This window comes from Microcaecilia unicolor, chromosome 4, assembly GCF_901765095.1.
Source record: "Microcaecilia unicolor chromosome 4, aMicUni1.1, whole genome shotgun sequence".
Taxonomy (NCBI): Eukaryota; Metazoa; Chordata; class Amphibia; order Gymnophiona; family Siphonopidae; genus Microcaecilia; species Microcaecilia unicolor.
Window position 1 is genome coordinate 307,338,246 of NC_044034.1, and position 20,651 is coordinate 307,358,896.

At 40.4% G+C, this 20,651-nt stretch overlaps 1 protein-coding gene across 1 annotated transcript; it reads right to left on the minus strand.

The window, feature by feature from the left end:
• Positions 1–1,215: 1,215 nt before the first annotated feature.
• STC1 (stanniocalcin 1) lies at positions 1,216–18,066 on the minus strand. The gene is made up of 4 exons (XM_030201820.1): positions 17,827–18,066; positions 15,379–15,521; positions 11,283–11,494; positions 1,216–5,689 (listed from the first exon to the last, which is right to left on the minus strand). The coding sequence occupies exons 1-4, from the start codon at positions 17,942–17,944 to the stop codon at positions 5,422–5,424; spliced, it is 741 nt and encodes a 246-aa protein (XP_030057680.1). The 5' UTR covers positions 17,945–18,066; the 3' UTR covers positions 1,216–5,421.
• Between the last annotated feature and the right edge of the window lie 2,585 nt (positions 18,067–20,651).

Genomic DNA, 20,651 nt, shown 5'->3' on the forward strand with positions numbered 1-20,651 from the left:
ATAAAATGCTTTCTTTGGGAGCTGGTCTGTGTTGCAGAGTTGAATTGTGTAGTAGATAACATCTGTAAGCATATTCACAAGCCACAGCTTTCTGAACCCTTCACTACCTCACATCAGATGCTACATCAGTGCTGGATTATGGCAGTATGGATTACTCACTCTTAAGAGTTGAGGGAAAGGGAAGGGGAGGTAGAGCACCATATAAAAAAATTTAGACTATTTGAAAAAAGTAGATTCACACTCATGCCTGTTATCACTTTTATAAGCAACACTTGCCAGTAAAAGGAAATGGATACAACCCCAGACAGCATTACCTATTTAATAAAGTACCAAGACACTATGTAACTATAACCCAAAAAAGCTAATGCTAAAAAAGTAGCAGCCAACATTTCCATTTTTTTTAAAGCAGCAAATAATATTTTAAAGGCTCTGTGGTAAAGATATTGCTACAGCTCTACTGGCCATGGGCTTTATTTCCACCTCCCTGTCAGCTACTTCACTAATCTGGAAATTTGAACACCAGAAACAATTCCTGAAGAAACAGGTTCAGAAAGTGTGGATAACACTTGAGAAATGGGTTCACGTTGTTGCTATACCCAACTAGCTTCCATCTGAAACTATTCACTTATAGTAACTTGACCAGGGCTACATCTGAGCCACAATGGATAAGATACTTATCACTCAGCTTAGACCCTGCTTGAAGAGCTAGATGAATGCTGTGTAGGCTTATGAAAATATTTTGATTGGCCAAGAACTCTGCTCTCCTACTACACCTGATAAGCACTTGACGGTAAGAATGTGCAAAACAAATTCTCATTTTGTTGGTTTGAAGGGATTTTCATTATGAGAACAATATTAAGCCAGCAGGAGGCTTAAAAAGTGCCACAGTCAGTGCTGACACTGCAGCTTCAATCCCAGGCCATTTCTGGTCACCAGTGTTGAATATCTGGTTTCGTTTTTGGCCGCCAGAACTGGTGAAGAAGATATTCAGTGCTAACCAGTTAAGTTCCTAGTGGTTGAGAGTACTGCTATTCCTATTTAACCACTTAACCCAGCACTAACTAGAAGTGCTAACCAGCTATGTTGTACGATAGAGTCACTATACGCTAATATTCAGTAGAGATAAACCGGCTATCTCCTGTCAAATATTAGCAGTTAGCCAGCCAGTAGCCATTCCTGGATGGATAAATAGTGCAGAATATCAGGGGGTATTTTTTATTCTTAAAATTTTCCTTTGGGGCCAATATATACCACTCAATAGGGGTGCTGCTACTCAATAAGGCACCTAAATGAAACAGGGGACCCCCCCCCCAAAAAAAGTCAGGATTTCCCTGTGATATTGCTCCTCATGTCTTTCTACATTTATAGGACAAACAGGAATTGTTAAATGAGAATCTTGCATTAAATGGTGGACCAGTGGTGATTATCCACGTGGTAGCTCTGATAAATTCTGCATCTATAAAGCTGTTGGGGGACAAACATACAATATATGGAAATTTCTTCCAAGAAAGAATGGCAGATGTATGATGTCTGCCAGTGAAGGTACTGAAGGTAGAAATCAAACTACAGAATCCAAGAAAGCCCACAGACTAGAAGGTAGGCAAGAGATGAAAAAAATCTGCCATCATTGTACTGGACAACCCTGAGATACAATATATAGAGGACTTCTTACTAGCTATTATATTCTTGCGCATGATCAAACTGGTAACAAGCTTCCCATAACTATGCTGGGAGCGTCAAAGTCGACTGCATTTTCATGAATATACGTGAAGTTTTAATATACAGAGGCTCCAGTGTAAGCAAAGATTTCTCACGTTTGTAGAGAACCTGAAAACTGACCTACGCAAAGTGCTTCATTTGCACATACAGCCAGCAAGAGAAGTTTGACATTTAGGGGATAGTTCTATGACATAGGTGCCAGCCAATTACACACAGATTGCTAGAACGGTGTGTTCCATTAACCACCGGATTCTATATAAATCGAGCCTAGCGTTCCACATCTAAATCCAATCGTATTCTATAAGCATAACTTAATTGGCTTAACAAGCCAATCAGCATTTTTAAAAGCACTTAACAAGCAATAATGAGCACTAATTGGCAATAGAATTTACAAAGAACTCAAGCATATTCTGTAATGCACAGCACCTAAATTCAAAAGCGTGGAGACAAAAGGGGTACGGTTATGGGTGGGGAAATGGGCATTCCATGGGTACCATTATAGAACATGGCCTTCTGCATCTAAATCTACATGCCAGTATTAACGCCATATTTTCCTTGGTAAAAACAGATGTACATAGTTCTAATATTCTATATATGTGCCTAAATCTATGCTTAGGCAGACATTTATTCCATGTAGATTTTTCAGGTGTCATATATAGAATGGCATCCTAACTGCCAATATTTCAACCTCCATAGTACATAATGGCAAGGGAGGTGAACATGGGTATAGCTCACATACAAAACTTGAGGGGGGTATTTTACAAAGGTGTGCGCGCACTGATATAGCATGCGCTAAAAGCTGAAGACATCAATGAAGACTGGGGCATCTAGCATAGGCTTATTTTTAGCATGCGCTAAAATTAGAGTTCCTTTGTAAAAGGGGCCTTAAATACTCACACAACTGTGGTACTTAAGCCAGTCTTAGGGTTAGCACTTAGTTCTTGCACACAAAGTGTTAAGCACATATAGACCTAGCCAGACTAATATTCTATAAAACAGTAGGCATCCATGTTCCTTTATAGACTAGGCTTCTATCAGGTGCCGTGTTATAGAATTTCCCTCCACAGGATTAAATCTTAAAAAGGCATTGAATACAGTGGCCAACTATATGACCATGTGTGCCAGTGTAAGAGGCCACTGCATGGTGTACTTCAGGGGCGGGGAGGGGACTTAAGTGTTTCCATGGGCATACCCAGTTTTACCTGAGGAAAAAAAGGACTTCCATGGTATAAGTGTAAAAGTACACTTGGTGATAAGGCGTTGCTTTTTATGTAATCTGCATGTAGGCGTATTTGGAGGTATAGTTTGGGCGAGGAGTGAAATGCACATTTTAGAAGACACAGGCATACATTTACACCTAATTCTTGAGTAGGTGTAAAAATGTCATTTTGGACAATTTCTACAGATGAGGCTATTTTATAAAGAAATGTGAAACAGCATTTTAGACAGGTTGCCCAGGTCTGAAAAAGAATGTTCAAGGACGTACGTCACTGATGGCAGCCAAGTTCATCATTAAAAAAAGTCCAAACTAAGGATGTGCCAAAACTAAAAATACAGCAATGTGAATGGCTATGTTCTAAATTTTCTGCAAAAGCCATCTATGTGCCGAGACATGTTCATATCAGCCATTTTAGTAGTACAAATGTCCATCTCTTCTAGAGAAAAGACATTAAGCCCATTTTAAACAAGATCTATGGTCCACCTATTTTTCCTGTTTGATCAGTTTAAGGTATTAGTACAAGAGATTTGTAAACACTGCAAAACTATATCACAGCGAATGTCATTTGTGGAGCAGACAGGACAGTGACCACCATATTTGGCTAAATTGCACTGGCTTATGGTTGAGGGTCAGTTAACTTGTGTACATTTGTGCTGCGTTATTCATAGGTTAGCACCAGACTGCTTTCCCTGTTCAATCTTCTATTGTATTATCACTCAACTGCTTTCCACCACTAACAAGTGGAACAGATTCATGCCAACCTTGTCTTATCACATACCCTAGAGTAGAACTCTCCCATTAGAATTTATAGAAATTCTATAGGAGTTAAGGGCAAATTAAAAATTTCGCTGTTAAATATGATCCGTTAGCGGTTTTCCCCGAGTTATTCCTAGTTTTGTACTAGTATTCTAGATATTGTAAACTACGTTGAACTAGGATGGTGGGCAATTGTGAAGACTAAAATTGTATAGTTTTCAGGGAGGATAACCACCATGTGGGAATTATGGGGTGATGCCATGGTTTCTCCCCAGTGAAGCACTGCTCAACTTGAGCACCTTTCAAGGAGTGGGACAAACAACAAGATCCATGTTTGTGGACATGTATGCTCTTTCCCCTTCTAAAATAGGGACTAGCTGGCACTTGGCAGAGTGTCAGCCACTCCCTAATCCCACCCAAAAATCATATGGCTATTCTGCAGATTTGGACGGCCAGAACCTGGCATTGCAAAAGTCAGTATTTAAACGTCCATGTATGATGAACCTCAATAAAAGGTGATTAGAGCTTCTAAAAATCACCACAGGCATCAATGCCAACTTTCTAAAATAGCTCAAAAATAGGTGCTCATTTTGTCTTCCTTAAGCAGTGGGAAATATATGCACATTCGAGAGGCAGTTCCCAGGAAAAAGTAAAACTTAAAACCTCAAAATCTTTAACAAGGAAAGCAGCTTGCTCAATTCTACCTCTTAAAACTGAAATCATGTATGCTATGATCACTAATGCAGCTATTTACAGCACTGTTAAAATTATACCTTTCCTATTCCTCCCCAGAATACCTCAAGCTTTTTGACTACAGTATCTACACCTTTTAGGATTGCACCTACACGCCAATCACAAGACCTACTTATTCTACTAAATTAACCATAGGAGAAAAATGGTACAGAGCTATGATGGGTTTGTTAGCAAAGCCAGAAGTCGCACATTTTCATGTTTGTCCATGGCCGGCACAGATAACATGAATTTTGTGCTTCCTCTGAAGCTACTCATTGCACTAGACCAGCACACATTTGTCTTTTCAAACAGGTCTAGGGTCACTAAGATATCCAAGGTCAAATGAAAGATGGATGCCAGCCACAATGCTGCTACAACAGCAGTCCTCTCCCTTTTAAGAAATGGTATAATTGACTACGTAGCACTTGCATAGTGGCAGAATTGATTACAGTAGTTAAATGCTTGGGACATTCATGAGCTTCTGGGTAGAACATTCTATAGGTTCCATGCACGTGATTGGTGTATAGTGCAGAGGGTAGCAACTTGGACTTTGAATCAGATGTCTCCAGGCTTGCAGGTTCCTCTCCATGGAGAAGTGGACTAACATGGCTACCACATCTCTACTCTCCATGGACAGAAACCTGAAAATGGCCAACTGGAGTGTGCAGCTTTTACAGATATAACTAAGGGAGCACTTGGAGCTTTCTATCTTTAGTGGCCTTATCTGAATGTCTAACAAATCTAATCCATTTTCAAAATTTGTAAAGAATAAGGGTTTTACGAATGAAAGGAAGATATCGATCAGGAAACAGACAATGAGAACAGAAACCCTAGTCACACACCTATCAGAATAATGGAAAAGGGGGAACAGTGAATCAAAAGCAATTTCTATTTTTAAAGAAAACTACATTTGTAAGTTACTCTTGTGCAGGAGGCTTCTACTTTGGTAAGGTATACATTCTTCCAACAGCCCACATCCGCTTCCTGCAAGCTTGTTAAACACTCTCTGAAGAGGCACGCTTCATGTGAGGACCCTCACCTCTAAGGTTTCTGAGGTAAACTTTTAGCTTCTGAGGTTCAGGGGCCCGTCTCCTGTTGAAGTCAGCATGAATCCTGGCATGGATTTGGGAGCAGTGATCTGTCTGCAACAGGTGGAAGAGGCTAGCCAGATTCGGTCCAATTTTTTCCATCAAGCTGTCCTTTATTGTGTTCACCGTGTCTTCATCACATTCCAATAGGCTTCTTACAAGCTTATTGTAGTATCTACATGGAAAAAATTTGAAACAGATGTAATGAAAAAGCCAAGAAAAAAAATATGGATTCTGTAAATTAAACGGTCACTACAGATAAAAATTCAGTAACCTACCAAAGTTGCAAGCTTGAAACTTCTAAGGTCCTTCTTTCCTCAGGCACTTAGGTAGTCCTAAACACTTTATTTTAAGCTTCTAAACTATTATCTAGTATTGGGGCAGAGTTTGCAATTGGAATGCATTTAGGATGGAGAGCCTAAATTAGTCTCAAATTTAGGCGTGCCATTCATTTGCCTAAATTTGAATATCTGGCCCTAACTTTTTATGCTTTCTTAAAGGTAGTTAAATGGCACTCTGTCCTGGCCACCTATATTCAGCAGCACTGTTGCATACCTGCTCCAACTGCCTTGGCACTCTAGTTAGTGCCAGGGCCATTCATGGGCAAAGCTGCTATATTGCCACTAATTGGTTAATTGCAAGTAGATAGTCTTATGGTTCTGACTATCCTAATTTTAGCCAGTACACTAACCAGGAACCAGTCTGAATATCGACCAGTACACTGTTAGCTTCTGGATGGCCTGTTTGACCCAGATTTTCAATACTGGTGTCTGGACATAGCCTGGCACCGAATGTCTAGGCTCAAGTCAGTCTTGGGGGCTTAAAAAACTGCTGCCTACTGTGGGCTGAAAACTACCCCCTTAAACTTAAAAAAAAAAAATTTAGGTGGATTTGTAAATGAGAACTTAAAACCTCAGGTGCCTACATTTTGGGGAACTTTTTTGGGGGTCCATCAGTCTCAGCCTAACCCATTTTTACCCACTCAATTTTTTTAAACCCGTTACTTGTTTGCTAATGTGGAATTACTTTTCCCCACTGTGGGAGATTTCCTTCAATCTTTACTGTAATTTGTTTCCTTCTGTATCACAATTCAGCTTGAAGATGTTCAAGCAACACATCACCATGAAAACAGTAAGACAAAGGGAATGCTTTATATATGAGTAACCTCATATGGTGAGAGACGAGGGCACCCAGATTCCATTATAGACTTAGACACATGGAGGCTCATTTTCAAAGCACTTAGCCTCCCAAAGTTCCATAGAAACCTATGGAACTTAGCCTCCCAAAGTGCTTTGAAAATATGCCTCTTGGTGTACTAAAAGCACCCGTGTGCGCCCAACATGCCAAAATGGAGTTACCATCCAACTACTGTGTGGCTCTTATGGTAATTTTTGGTGTGTATCCAAAAAAAATTCAGACATGCACCAAGTGGCATTTGACGTGTGTAGGTCATTAGCACCCAGTCACCATATTCTTTACTGCTAGGTCAATGGCTGTTGGTAAGGTCACAGACCCAAAAGTGGACGAACAGCAATTTTGATTTTACTGTATATCCATTTTTCACAGGCATGCAGAAAAATGATCAGTGTGCGCCCAAAACCTGCACCTACACTACTGCAAGCCATTTTTCAGCGCACCTTAGTAAGTCCACAATTCACCAGTCCTAGACTTGGTATAACTGCGGGCCCCTAAATGTGGCAAGGCACAAGTGTACAGTATTCCACAAGTTGCATGCATAAGTGGTAGAACCACCCATACCCCTCCTATGCTCTGCCCATCAGAACAAGCATTTAGCATTACCTAGCTGGTTAAAGGAGGAGGAGTTGCACCTCGCTTTATGTTTTACATTCTGTACTCCTGAACCTCTCCATCATACATTTCTACCTTTTGATTGGTTTATAGCTGTACTTGGTGTGGAACAGTTTTTGTTGTTCCTTTCCCACATTTTAGCTTGTACGCTGCCCAGATCTGCCAGTTAGCTTGGGCAGCATAGCAAGTTTTTAGACACCCCCCCCCTTGCATTAATGCATTATTCCACTTATGTGGGAGTCATACAGACTAGCACTTAGGGTGTGGTGTTGCTATTTACACATTTTAGTGTGCATGCACCTGCAAAATTTATAGTATTCTGTATAGTTATGTCCCACATGGTGCATAAGTGCAGGTGCCCTGTTATAGAATTAGGGAGGGGTGTGGTGAAGTCAGTTTTTTGTAGGCACAAGACACTACCCTCTCATTAAGCACTATTCTATAAGTTGTGTCTAAAGTGTGATTTATAGACAGCTTACGTTCCAGGGGATGCACAAATTTAGGTGCATCCATTTGCACCAACGAAAATGTGGTCAAAATGTCCATCTAAAATTTGTGTGGAACCCCCTTATTCTAACACCCAAAACCATGCATGACCTTTCCATTTCAGGTCACACCTAAAAGTTGTGCCTAAAAACAAAAACCTTACATACATACATCTTGATTGATTCCATTAGCACCACCAGTGGTGTACCTAGGGTATTTGACACCTCGCCCCCCTCCAAAATCCAGTACTAGGCATACTGAGAATACAAGACTCCAGACCTACAGAGCAACTCTACCACAAGGCTGTACCTAGGAAAAGGCAGCAGCTTAAATATGGTAGTGAACACTAGAGAAAAGAAACCCAATTCACCTATTGTAAAACTAAACCAACCAGAATAGTAGATGGTAGTAAATCCTGTACAGTCAACAGAAAGCCATGTCTTTCACAGATTCTACAGTGGATTAGGGTGTAACCACAAACTAAAACTAGAAATTTAGACAAAAATTAAACTGAACCCTCGACTCTGCATACAATGCAAAACTACAGAAACAGTGAGTGATGTGTCCCCCTAGTAATATGCAAAATATAAAAACTCTTCACACAAATACCAGCCACTTTACAAAATAGAACACAAGATACCATTGTATTGTACTAAAAGTTAGTTTTCAGAGGCAAAAAAATCTCCCTCAGGCCAACACAGTATACTTCTGATAGTATCCTAGCCAAGTCAAAATGTATTAAAATTAGTCCAATAAAAAAAAAAGAAAAAGTTACCTTTGTCTATTTTCTATCAAAATTACTCCAATAGTTACTGTATGTCTATTTATAAACATTTAAGTTGCAATACTACTTTAGCCCAAAGCAAAAGGAAAAAATATGTTTTTCACTCTTCCAGCTATCTGCCCTCTCAGCTCCTACCCACTATCTGCCCTTCCATCCAAGGTTTACCCTCTACCTTTGCCATCTGCTCCCTCTCCCCTTTCATCTAGGATCTGTCTTCCTCTGCCCCCCTCCAGTTCCAGCCCACTTCTCCCATGTGACCCCCTCGTCCCAGTCACCTTATCCCACCTACCCTCCTTTTCAGCTCCATTCTCCCACCTGTCCTCCTCCCATCTGTGCTCACCCCTCCCCCCCCCCCCGAGTTCCAGCCCTAGCCCCTATTTTAGCTGTTTGTTCCAGTTCCAGCCCCCACCCTCAGCTCCCTGAACAGCCCCCCCTTCTCATTTTTGCCGTCTGGTGCCCTGCATTTCTTAATTCTTTGAATCATCAGCAGTGTGTGAAAGAAGCAGGTCACCTTGGGCCTTCCCTTCACTGTCCCGCCCTCCTCTAATACAACTTCCTATTTCTGTGAGGGCAGAACACAGTGAGGGAAGGCCTGAGGCGCCCTTTCACATACACTACCAATTGAAAGATTAGATTTTAAGGATGCTGGGCAGCAGAAACGAGAAGGGGGGGGGGGCTATCGAGAGAGCAGAATGGGCAGGTGGAGACTGGACTGCAAAGCAGGTCACCTCAGGCCTTCCCTCACTGGCTCGCCCTCTAATGCAACTTCCTATTTTTATGAGGGTACAAACTTAGTTTATGAGCCCTCCAGGGACAGGAAATATCCTGTACTTGAATGTAACTCACCCTGAGCTACTACTAAAAGAGGTATGAACAAAACCCAAATACAAAACTACAATTCTACAACACTTAGTGTGCAGATTTAGTCATGGTCATTTATATCCTGGCACAGAGTGGGTGTATTCTACAGCACGCATAGATTTTAGAAATGCCCAGGACCACACCACCTTTTCAACTACACAACACATTACACAATATGCTTAGTGAGTTGTGTGTAAATCTTTAATGTCAGTTAGTGCTGATAATTAAAGCACAGCTACTATTCTATTAAATGTGCATTTGCACACTTTATTCAGCTGTTCATTTTCAGAATTTTGGGATAATTGTAATCAGGCCCAAAAGCGTTTCATGAAAGTACCACTAACCAGTCACAGAATGAGCATTGCAAAGCTTGATTTGATGCAAACCAAATAAAATTTCCCATAACAGGCATTCTCCTTCCTATCCTCAAAAAAAAAAAAAAAAAAGTCATGACTATCAAGGAGCCATTATGCCTGATGGAGAATATGAAATAGAAAATCTCACTGTTGTCATCTGCAGATAATGGAAGTGGTAAATGTTTTCTACAAATGATTCTCAAAGGGTTCTGGCCAAATAGACCTGTTTTTTTTTATTGAAAAGAAAACTGGTTCCTAAAATAACCTAAATACAGCATTAGGTTTTTGATAAATCTATTTTGATAGGGCTGGAGGATATTAGAACAAACCAACCAATGTTTGGGAGTGTCTTCAATAGATCAAAGGTGGAAATATCCTGATTTAAATAAATAAATTTTGGGGGAACCCTGTAACTGCTTTGAGCAGGGTTTTACTCTGAATACTCTAACCCTGCCTACAATGAAAGCAGTGCAGACAAACATCCCATTCACCCAATGGTGTTGACTGCACTGCATTTGTCCTACCATCCCATTCCTATAGGAGAGATCTAAAATTTGAAACTGAATACAGAAGTCACTAATGTGCAAGCATGTACATTAAAATCATTTAAGTCTGAATAAAAATTCTGTGGTCATCTTCAGTTTCTGGATAGGGAAGAGGAGTCAATTGCTGTACAGCAAGTGAACCTGCTCAATCTGCTCTCTAGAGAGGAAATACCTGCTATACCCAAAAGTAACTTGTCTTGAGCTACCTAGAGACTGCATGACTTAAATATCAAAGTGTATAAGCTGATACACACATCTATAGTGCTCATATTCAATATTACCCCTCCAAGAGATCTCCTTTATAAGAAAAAAAAAATAGTACTCACTAAGGTTTGGGCATCAGAATGCAAGCAGATATATTGCAGAAAGGGGCAGGGAGACAGTTCTTTACATTCCTAAGTCATATTGGCAACTTTGGCTTGTCCCTTTTTCACATTGCTAGGAGACGGTAATAAATACCTTAAGTAGCTAACTAATCATTCTGACATCAACTCCAGAAAGACTGCAACCCAAGTCATGCACTAGATAATATAAGAACTACTACAATTTTAAAATTTCCCCAGAGGAGTTATTGGACCATCCCTTGAGCAATATTTTGTGGGGATGTAGGTGAGTTTTATAGGTAGAATGGTACAAGATGTTGCAGCCTTGTTTCTATGGCAAAAAAGTGCCATTTGTGTGTAGAGGTGAAAAGATTACCATCTTGAGAACTATGTAGCAGATCTTTGTATGCAATTCAGCGTTCTATTTCTGAATAAAACATTCAATTCTTGTAGAAGTGTCTAACATACAACCATCTATATTGTCATCTGCACTTAGTTCTGTGGTTTGTTACCAAGAACATTAGCCCAGAAGTCATAGGTACATCAATCCCCTCATGCCTGAAGCCACGTTGATACACCTAGTTCTTGATGTTCTGCCTCCTACCTGTTGGAGAAGTGATTGGGGAACTGCACAACTTCAGTTATTGCTTCAGGGTTCCGTTTGGCAACGCTGCATATGTCCAGTTTGCTGTAACACTCCTCCTGGACCTCCGCGATCATTCTTTGGAAAGTGGAGCATCTCCGAATAGCAAGAAAAACTTTGGATGTCACTCCATTTGCAACGCACTTCAAGCTTTCCTTCACAAATGCTTTTCCCTGTAAAACAGATGCATAATTTTCATTTGATGCAAAACTTTTTGTTAACAGCAGTTATCCCCCTAGATTCTAAATAGCATGATCAAAATTGCTCAGGCAAATCCCAAATCCAGTCAATCTGGATTTGCACACACAATTACTTAAGCCAACTTGTGCCAATTGACTCAAGCAATATTGACACTAATTGGCATTAATTAGAATTTATGTGTAAAGAACACACTTAGCAAGTTTTGATACACCTGTTCTGCACCTAACTTAGGCGCTGGTATTTACCGAGTTACTTGGCATAGATGGATGTGTCTAGTTAAGCAGCTCAGCATAGCCCCTAGGGGGTATTCTATAAACTGTCCCTAAATATAGGCATGGCTTACAGAATACACCTAGGCAGAAGTACTTGTCAATTTTTCAGGCGCCATATATAGAATCTAGTCCTATATGTGCAAATGGTAACTTCAAAAAGCTGTTATTTCCATGCGGAGATCCACACCAAAGTTCAATGGGGTGTGTGCTTGCGGGCCAAAACTCTAGTCATTTTATAATGGGAATTCAAGTAAATGGAAGATTTGCCCACTAGATTTTGCACCAGACAAGAGGTATGCACAGATTTTCAGATAAGGAAAATTTCCTCATTTCTACTTCCAAAACCATAAGTGGTCTCACTAGGTAATTAGTGGTGCTTACACACATACCCAGTGATTCCATACATTGGAGCCGACTGTGGGTGCTTGAGCACCCCCAGTATTGAGAAAATGCCTTGTATGTGTCCAGGGAGGGGTTATTTCCATTGGGCTTAGCACCCCCAATAATTTTGAAAAGTTGGCTCCTATGATTCCATATATTGCTCCAAGATTTCTGCTCAGAAATTGAAGTGTGTTGCATAACTGTACATAAACTAATTAGGCTGTTAACCAATCAGCACTAATTGGATGTTAACCAATTCTCAGCACTAATTGGCATTAGAATTTATGCACAGATGTCTAAACCTTAAACGTATTCTGTAACATGGTTCGCATAAATTCTAAGTCGTGTAGTTGAAAAAGTTGGCAGGTCATGGGTGTTTCTGAAATCTGTCATTATAGAATATACCCAGTCTATGTAAAAAACTAGGCATCAGAATTTACACCACTATCCGTGATTAGTAAGTCATGCGGATCAGTACTCTATATACTGTGCAGAAATTTAGGTTTATTCTATAAAGGATGCCTTTAAGCACATTTTATAGAACACGCTTAGGCAAATTTAATTTAGACATGATATATAGAAACTAGCTCATACAGCTGAAAAAACCCCTGAACATTCAACACCTGATGTTAATATGTTTTGCCTCCTAGAGGCTGTGCCATGGGCTTAGACTATTAGGGTAGGGTCCCACTGGTCACATTCAACTATTACGTGTTTCTCCAAAAATGACAAACAGCAGTCAAAATCCTGGTATATAGAAACTTTGCTATCTCAGTCAGCATTCAGAATCAATTACTAGGTGAAGTGCCCAGTGGAATAGCCTAAGCACCTGAAGCAGCCTCTAGGAGGTGAAACGTGGCCATGTCAGGCATTGCATGTTCCAGACATAAAGGGTCCCCCCCCCCCCCCCAACACTAGAAGACGTCTTCTGCTTCTTGTAGACTGATATCTTCTGCCAATTATATAGTATGTATAAAAGTCAGCAACATACATAAGATGGCTACACCTTGGATGAATCCGTCCATAAATGCAGTTAGGAAATAGTGTGTACGCTTCTGCCAAAATTAAGAATGTACCTTAAGATTTGAGCACTAACTTACAAGTTTATGCATGTTGTCACTAGTAACTACAGTTTAATTAAAAAGTTGCTATTAAAACATGTGAAACCAAAACTAAACTAAATTTTGGCCTGTATACATCCCTGGTGAGCAAAAGGAGTACGGCAGCTCAAAGGGCTCAAATAAAGTGTTATTAAAAAACAAAAAACAAAATGGTGGTGCCAAGTGTTTGTATATCTATATCTCTCCAGACTTCAAGAACAATTTAGACCAACATGTTTCAGCATCTGCAGCACCTGCATCGGGGCAAAGATTACGTTACTTAGGGCTGCAGCTCTTTGTGACTCTAGGCAAGTCGCACGGAGCTGTAATATTCACTGACGCAGGTGCTGCGGATGCCAAATATGTTGGGCTGTTTCTAATTGTTCTTGAAGTCTAAATATATGCACCAGAACTACCTTTCATTTTTATTGTCTTAATAAAACTGCCTTTTGAACTGCTATACTGCTTTGTGTGACCTGTACCACAGACAATATAAGCTGCACTGTTGTATCACTTTGAGAACTGAAGGGCTTATTCGAGAACCTGCAAGTCCATTTGAGAAAAAGCAAACTGTTTCCCAACATGGTAAGTTTTTAAAACCTTGCATGAGTTATAACATACCACTGTTTTGGATAGCTTGCTTTTTTTTTTTAATTCAAAATCTCTAAAGATGTTGAATTAAAAAAAAAAATAGCACAGCAAGCTATCCACAAAGATCCAAAACAGTGGTATGAAGATTGCACAGGAAAAAGTCCTTTGAGAAACACTTGATTCATGTGAGGTCCATTTAATAAAGCAGCTATGTTTTGCCCATGCAAGGATGCCATCTTTTGGCACAGACAGCTTTTTACCGAAGTGAAGTGGCTTGTAAACACCACTTTGCTACTTTAGCCCCCGACGTAGCCCTTGCATGGGTGAAACATGGCCAGTGTAATAGACCTCGCATGAAAAAAGTATTTCTCAAGAGACCTATGTAATCTGCTCCTTTCAAAAAAAAAAACAAAAAAAAACAGAAGCCTATGCATTTCAAGCTATGCCAGTCTCATCACAAATATATTGAAACGCAATCAGATACATTCTAATTCTATAAAGGCACTCAAATTTGCACATACAACTAAATTGAGTTATGCAACAATTAATGTCAATGACACTATCATTGATGCTAAATAGCACCAAAAATCTTGCTATTCATTATTCTATAAAACTGTGCATCCAAATCCTATAGTGAGAAACCCAAAGGGGGCATAACCATGGGAGGGCATGGATGGCTCAGGGGTGTTCCTGAAGTTGGCATGCAGTGTTATACCGTGGATGTGCACCAAAATTTGGTGACTGGAATTACACCTGGTTTATCAAAATTTGGGTGCAGGAATCTGTGCTATACACTATTCTATAAAAACCCCAGAGCACCCTTTATAGAATAGCTCTGGGTGCCAATTTTATTTCCGGGGCCCAAATTTTGGCACCATTTAATCTGGTCCATAATCTGTTAAATGAAACATACCAAAAATATTGAAGATTAAAAAAAAAATTGTTGCTTTATCCAAAATATGTCACTACTTGCGACAAAACTGGTTGTGTTAAGACCAGTAAAAAAACAAACACCCCTATGTTCAAGCTTATAGATTAAACAACCTTAACTGTTTTTGGAATTAACATCCGCCTAGATTTAGAAACAGTCTTATTTGAACTTGGCTGCAGGTGAAGGACAGACTTTTTGATCTCAACAGTTAATTACACAGATAGAAAACTGAACTATAGCTTTTTTGCAGAAAGTGGACTGTGAAAGGTTTTGAAAACAAGACCTTCAGCAGTATAAATCAAGATTGCAGTGTAATTCTAGAAATAGTTACTGCTGGGTGGGACAATGCTGCAAGCTCTCCCATTCTTCCAATTTTTTTTTTTTGTTAAAGCAGTTGCCACAGAATCTAATCTAATCCCCAGAATGCTTTTCTTCAGGACCTGTATCAGTTTCTCAGCAATACTGCAGATTTCCATGCCATATCTATATATACAGACATCTGTCTCCCATCATTGCACTGCCATTAAGAGGGAAGACAGACAGTTAACCCTAAAATGGCTTGTGAGAAGTAACCTTTATACCTGAGTGTCAAATTTAGCAGCACTGTAGAGGAAGGATTTGCAGATGTCATACAATCCATCGGTGTCACAAGTTGAATTCTCCAGGCAAGCGAACACACTGCATCCTACTTGGAGGGCGCCATTGAGACAGCGAACCACTTCAGCTGGAATGAAAGGGAAGGTCTGTATAAGGTAGTATATCTATATACACACACACACGTCTGCATCAACTTATTGCTTGAAGAGACATGACCATCTCTGGGGAAAAACTGATTAAAGTCGCTAGAAACAAAACAGATTTTAAGGAATTCTATTACAGCAACTTTTAATACAACAGTCCAAACCCCATCCTTATGTGGAATTTTTTTTTCACAGTAGTTTTGCAGACTGATTATGGACTCATGATGTGAAAAATAGGCCATTCAACATTTTGAGTCTGCTACTTAGGTTTTACACTGCGCTAGCAATGACAAAGCCCATTCACTTTGAATGGGTTTTGTCCGCACTGCCACATGGGAATCGTTAGCACAGTTTGGTTAAAAAAAAGGCCCTTAGACAGTCACATATTACAGCACGCAAAACAAGCATTGCCTGGCATATCATCTTAGCCAACCCCTCCCCAAGCCTATGCCACTGCAAGGCAGAAGCAGTACTCTGTCTAGGAGAGCGCTTCAGACCTCCACAGCAGACAATGGTTTCACTTTTCCTCTGGCTATAGACTTCTGTAACACTAGTAATCCCAGGTCTGCCATCTCTGTGAAAATTAAACACTTGACCCATTCTATACAACATGTTGACAACAAGTTTTTCATATCATTACATGCAGGTCTTTTCAACTTTAACATATTTTTGATTTCTTAACAGGGGATTTGGCCTGTACTGTATATTGTGTTGAGTAACACTGAAATGCATAGTAAAGCTTAAAATGTGTGTTAGTGAATAAGTGATAGAAAGTTTTAAAAAACCCCACTAATAACTGGTCAAGTTGGACCGCAAGAGCATACCAGAAATATATTTAGTGTAAATTATTTGGAGAAGGGTGATTGGACTCTTGCTTGCAGCCTAGCCCTTTCAGGTATGAGCAAAGACCAGCTCCACAATGGGCTATTGTTTGTTTAAATACATCAAGCAATACTGTATCTTAAAAGCAGGTATTAACCTTTCCTATAAACTGGATGTCTGTCCCATTACATCACCCAGGTAAGCAGGTTCATTCTTTGAGCAGAGTCGGGAATAGCAAACATGTTTCAAGTCCATCTGCATTAATAATTATGGCAAGCTGCAGACTTCCTTCACTAAAACCTTAGCCTAACATGTCTTCACACACTGAAAGGTCCTTTGTGACTAGTATACCGAGAGAAGGGAAGAAGGAAGATATCCCATAGAGTTATGGCAGAATCTTAAATGCAGATGGGTTTACTGGCAAGTAATAGCTTTTAGATCAGAGAAGGACGGAAGTGTATCTGAGCCTGGCACCTGTTCTCAATTTCTCTTATTTGCTTTAAAAATCCACTCTAATATACATATCTTGGCTCTAATAGGAATAAAAATGCCATTCTGCATTACAAGTATGCAAAAAATCTTATGCTAGCCCATCTGGTTGTTGTCAAAAGGATCAAGAAGCCATTATGAATAAGGCTTCCCACTACTTTTTTTTTTCCTGTTAGCTGTTTTAATAAGCAATATAAGTTTGCATTGCTTTAGGCATACTAGAGTCAAGGTATGTTTCTATAGCAACTAAAGTACTAAAAAAGAGTGAGCAAATATACCCAGAAACCCCACTGCAGTGCTTTGCAAAATGTGCAATAGACCATCATCTGTGCTCCAAAATTGGCCACCTGTACTCTTTCCATTAATGTCTGGTCTCAGCACTTTGGTATGAAAGGGGTCATATACACGAGACAAAGGCATTTGGTTTCAGGTTTGACAATGCCCTTTGCCACTTGCCCGTCTGTATCTCTTTCCAAGACCATGAGACTGCATAAACACCTTTTAAAATTCGGTGAATCCCAATTCAGAGATAAAGATAGCTTGACAGGATGCCAAAATAGTTACTAACACACATTCTCAGAAACACATATCAAATGTCACTTTTTAGTTTTTTTCTGCATCAAAAATGCAGAAACTGTTCTAATATTTTATTCTACTTATATCTTATCAAGAAGATCTTATTCGTCGTACAGGAAAACACCGCTTTTTTTTAGGGGCGGGGAAAGACCCTTCCCCCAGCTAAATTCATTTTTTTCCCCTTGTCAAAAAAAAAAAAAAAAAAAAAAAAAAAAAAGTGTCTCTCGCCTTTGTTTTCAATTACATGACAATTTATTCCTAACCACTACGTAAAAGTATGTGGCAGAAAGCCCGTAACTGGGACCAGCAGTCGGATGACATTTAAAAGCTACTCGATCAGAAGATACCCGGAAGGGAGAACAGCCGGCTCCAACCGAGTGTCGCGGCACGGGTTGCCTTTACCTGAGTTTTGCGCGGCCAACCTCGCCTTCCTGGGGCTCACCGAATCATTCTGCTCAATTTCGTAGGCTACAGAGACACCGATGAGCAGTACAAGGACTGCACCTGCCTTGGGAAGCATTCTTAGAAGTTCTCAGATCGGGTTTTCCCCCCCTTTCTCTTTGCCTTGCTTTTCTTGAATGAAGATCTGGTGGTGGTCTACTGGCTATCCCTCCTCCCAGCCCCACCTTGCTCCCTCACCCCCCTGCCTGGCTTGTCTGCGGACTGGTGGGACCGCACGTACAGCTTATATGCACGAGGCTTATCTGGAAAGGGAATCGGCGACCAATGGGCAGTCGCCCAGGGTCCAGCCAATGGGAGCCCGGGCTCATTCAAGCAGAGGAGACGTGCGGCCGCCGATAAGATATAGTGGAGTATTAGAATGAAATATTAGCAGTTTCTGTATTTTTGATGCAGGAAAAAGCAAAAAAACTTAATTAAAATGGGTTGGCTAAAAAGTTACATTTAATATATGCACACTTCCGCTGAAGTTCAAAAATATCTGTTTTTCCAGGATATCATGAAATATCTCCCCCCCCCCCTTTTTTTTTTGGTCCAGGACAGGTGAGTAATTCTGACTCAGGCTACGGAACCTTTTTCAGGGGCGCAAAGAATAACAGCTGTAAGAGGTTTGTCTTGTCTCGTTAGCAGCACACATCAGCTAACTAACAGTTCAGAGTTTCTTGTCTGTTTGTTCCTCATCAACGTATCTACACACCTCAGGAGATCAGTTCCTGCAGTACTTTGCACAGTGTGGGTGAGATTCATTCCATCATGATTATACAGTTTATTTTAGATTAGTAGGCAGATAGAAAAACCAGTAGGCTGAAAGTTGTTTTACTGTTTAGAATCATTCCCTTACTACTGCAGTCCCCCTCCCCCCTCTTTTTTTTTTTTTTTTCTTAAGGGAGACACATAGCTCTACCGTTATTGTAGCTGGTTGGAGATCAGGTTAAAGAACTAGCAGACCCTGAGTCTAATCCCAGCATTGCACTTTCAATTAGGACATCCATCAGCAAATTGGCTATTTTAAACAGAACTATGCAGATGCAGGCGGTTAACCCTTTAGTGTCCAATGTTTCCGTAATAAGCCATATGGGAACAGATTGATGGGAACATTGGACACTAAAGGGTTTTTAAATCTGGAAATCTGTCTTATAAATTGCCTCTCATACGGAGGAGTAGTTCAATGCTTAGAACTGGTTGAGTAAAGCATGTAGAGTCAGAGGCTGTAGGTTCAAATCTCCTCTGTAGATGTGGGTCATTCTGTTATTTTGATATTCTGGATACATAATTTTCTCTGTAAGTTATAATGCCCAATCAACACATTTATGAGGGAACAATATAGGCTAAGACAGTTGAATTATCATTGGAACACATTGATTTTACACTTGTTGAGAAGGAAACTAAGAAGCACAAATTTAAGTATCCAGGTAACTGATTTATATTCCTGATTATATCAGGGCAAGCTATCTAATCTCTTACAGTTATAGAGGTCTCTGCTGTGCTTCTAAATAACAAAAGAAAATGGGGGGGGGGGGGGGGGAGCTCAAGATGGCACAGATGTTTTGAACTTCAGCAGCTATAAGTGTGCACTGTCTTGATTTTGCTCATTCATGTTCCCCAGGGTTTGGTTAACACTGGGCTGTTCAAATACCTCCCAAGCACCTACTGTGCTGCCCTGACACAGGACAAACCCACTCCACAAGGGAGGCTTCCTACTGATTGCTATGCAGTGAAAGCCTGTGCCGGTCCATCCCAGGCCAGCCATGGTCCACCTGACTACAAAGGTCACCACATAGATTTATGGATTCATGTGACTCTTCCATTCCAAACGATATCCTTGCATGCTCCATTGCCAAGGGTCCACCACCACCTATGGAGCAATCACAACAGCTCCCATTGCCTCAATTTCCCTGCATGTTTCCCCTTAACAAATGTATGTTCTAACGGGTACTGAAAATACACCACAGACAGGCAATAACAACACAAATGTGCTGTCTGTATGACATTATCAGAAGTTCAGAGTCATCAGAGAGACAGACATACCTCTGACTTATCATCTAACACTTTGTACAGCCATTGGGGGTAGAATATCTATAGAAGGCATAGGCTATCCAATAGAAAGCAAGCATAGGAATTCACACCACAGGGGTTCATCATGATATGTGACCACCACTTCTCCAGCAGGTCATAAAAGTAAAGCAAATCGCAAAGTTCCAGGAGCTCACACACCCAGGGAGCTCAATCGTCTGCACAAGTCGAACAAGCAACTACCTTCATTCCATTCACTTAAACATACCAACTGAGTCTCATCACAGCTGAGGGTATCACCAGATGTTCAGAGATTCAGGGACAACATCAAAATCATGGTAATGCCACTGTTCCCATCTTAACTGCTGACATACCTCTTCTGCAGAGGTCTATAACTTCTGTTTTTTAAAGGTATCTGAGGCTCCCCCCCCAAAAAAAAAAAAAAAATAAAGCTATACAACCTTCCTCATCAGTGGAGGAACCACTACTAAATCACTGGCATCTACTTTAACGGAGATGGGTGTTCCTGCACCTGCCCCATGCCACCAGTGACAAGTGAGATTTGCACTGATGCCCAGACACTGATTATGAGGGACAACAAAGATTCACAATCTAAAAAATGCAAAAGGACCAGGAAACATAGACATTCTCAGTCCTCTTCTACTTTTTGCTCATCTTCTTCCTCTCCTTCTCCTTCCCCTTACCTTTCCCCTCCTCTGAATCCTGCATACTCTAATTATCCCGATGCAGCCAAG

Coding starts and splice junctions, on each gene's coding strand:
- STC1 (XM_030201820.1), bottom strand. CDS start 17,944: ATGCTTCCCAAGGCAGGTGCAGTCCTTGTACTGCTCATCGGTGTCTCT. Junction 15,522..17,826: donor GTTGGCCGCGCAAAACTCAG/GTAAAGGCAACC, acceptor CTTTCATTCCAG/CTGAAGTGGTTCGCTGTCTC. Junction 5,690..11,282: donor CCCAATCACTTCTCCAACAG/GTAGGAGGCAGA, acceptor TTTTCCATGTAG/ATACTACAATAAGCTTGTAA.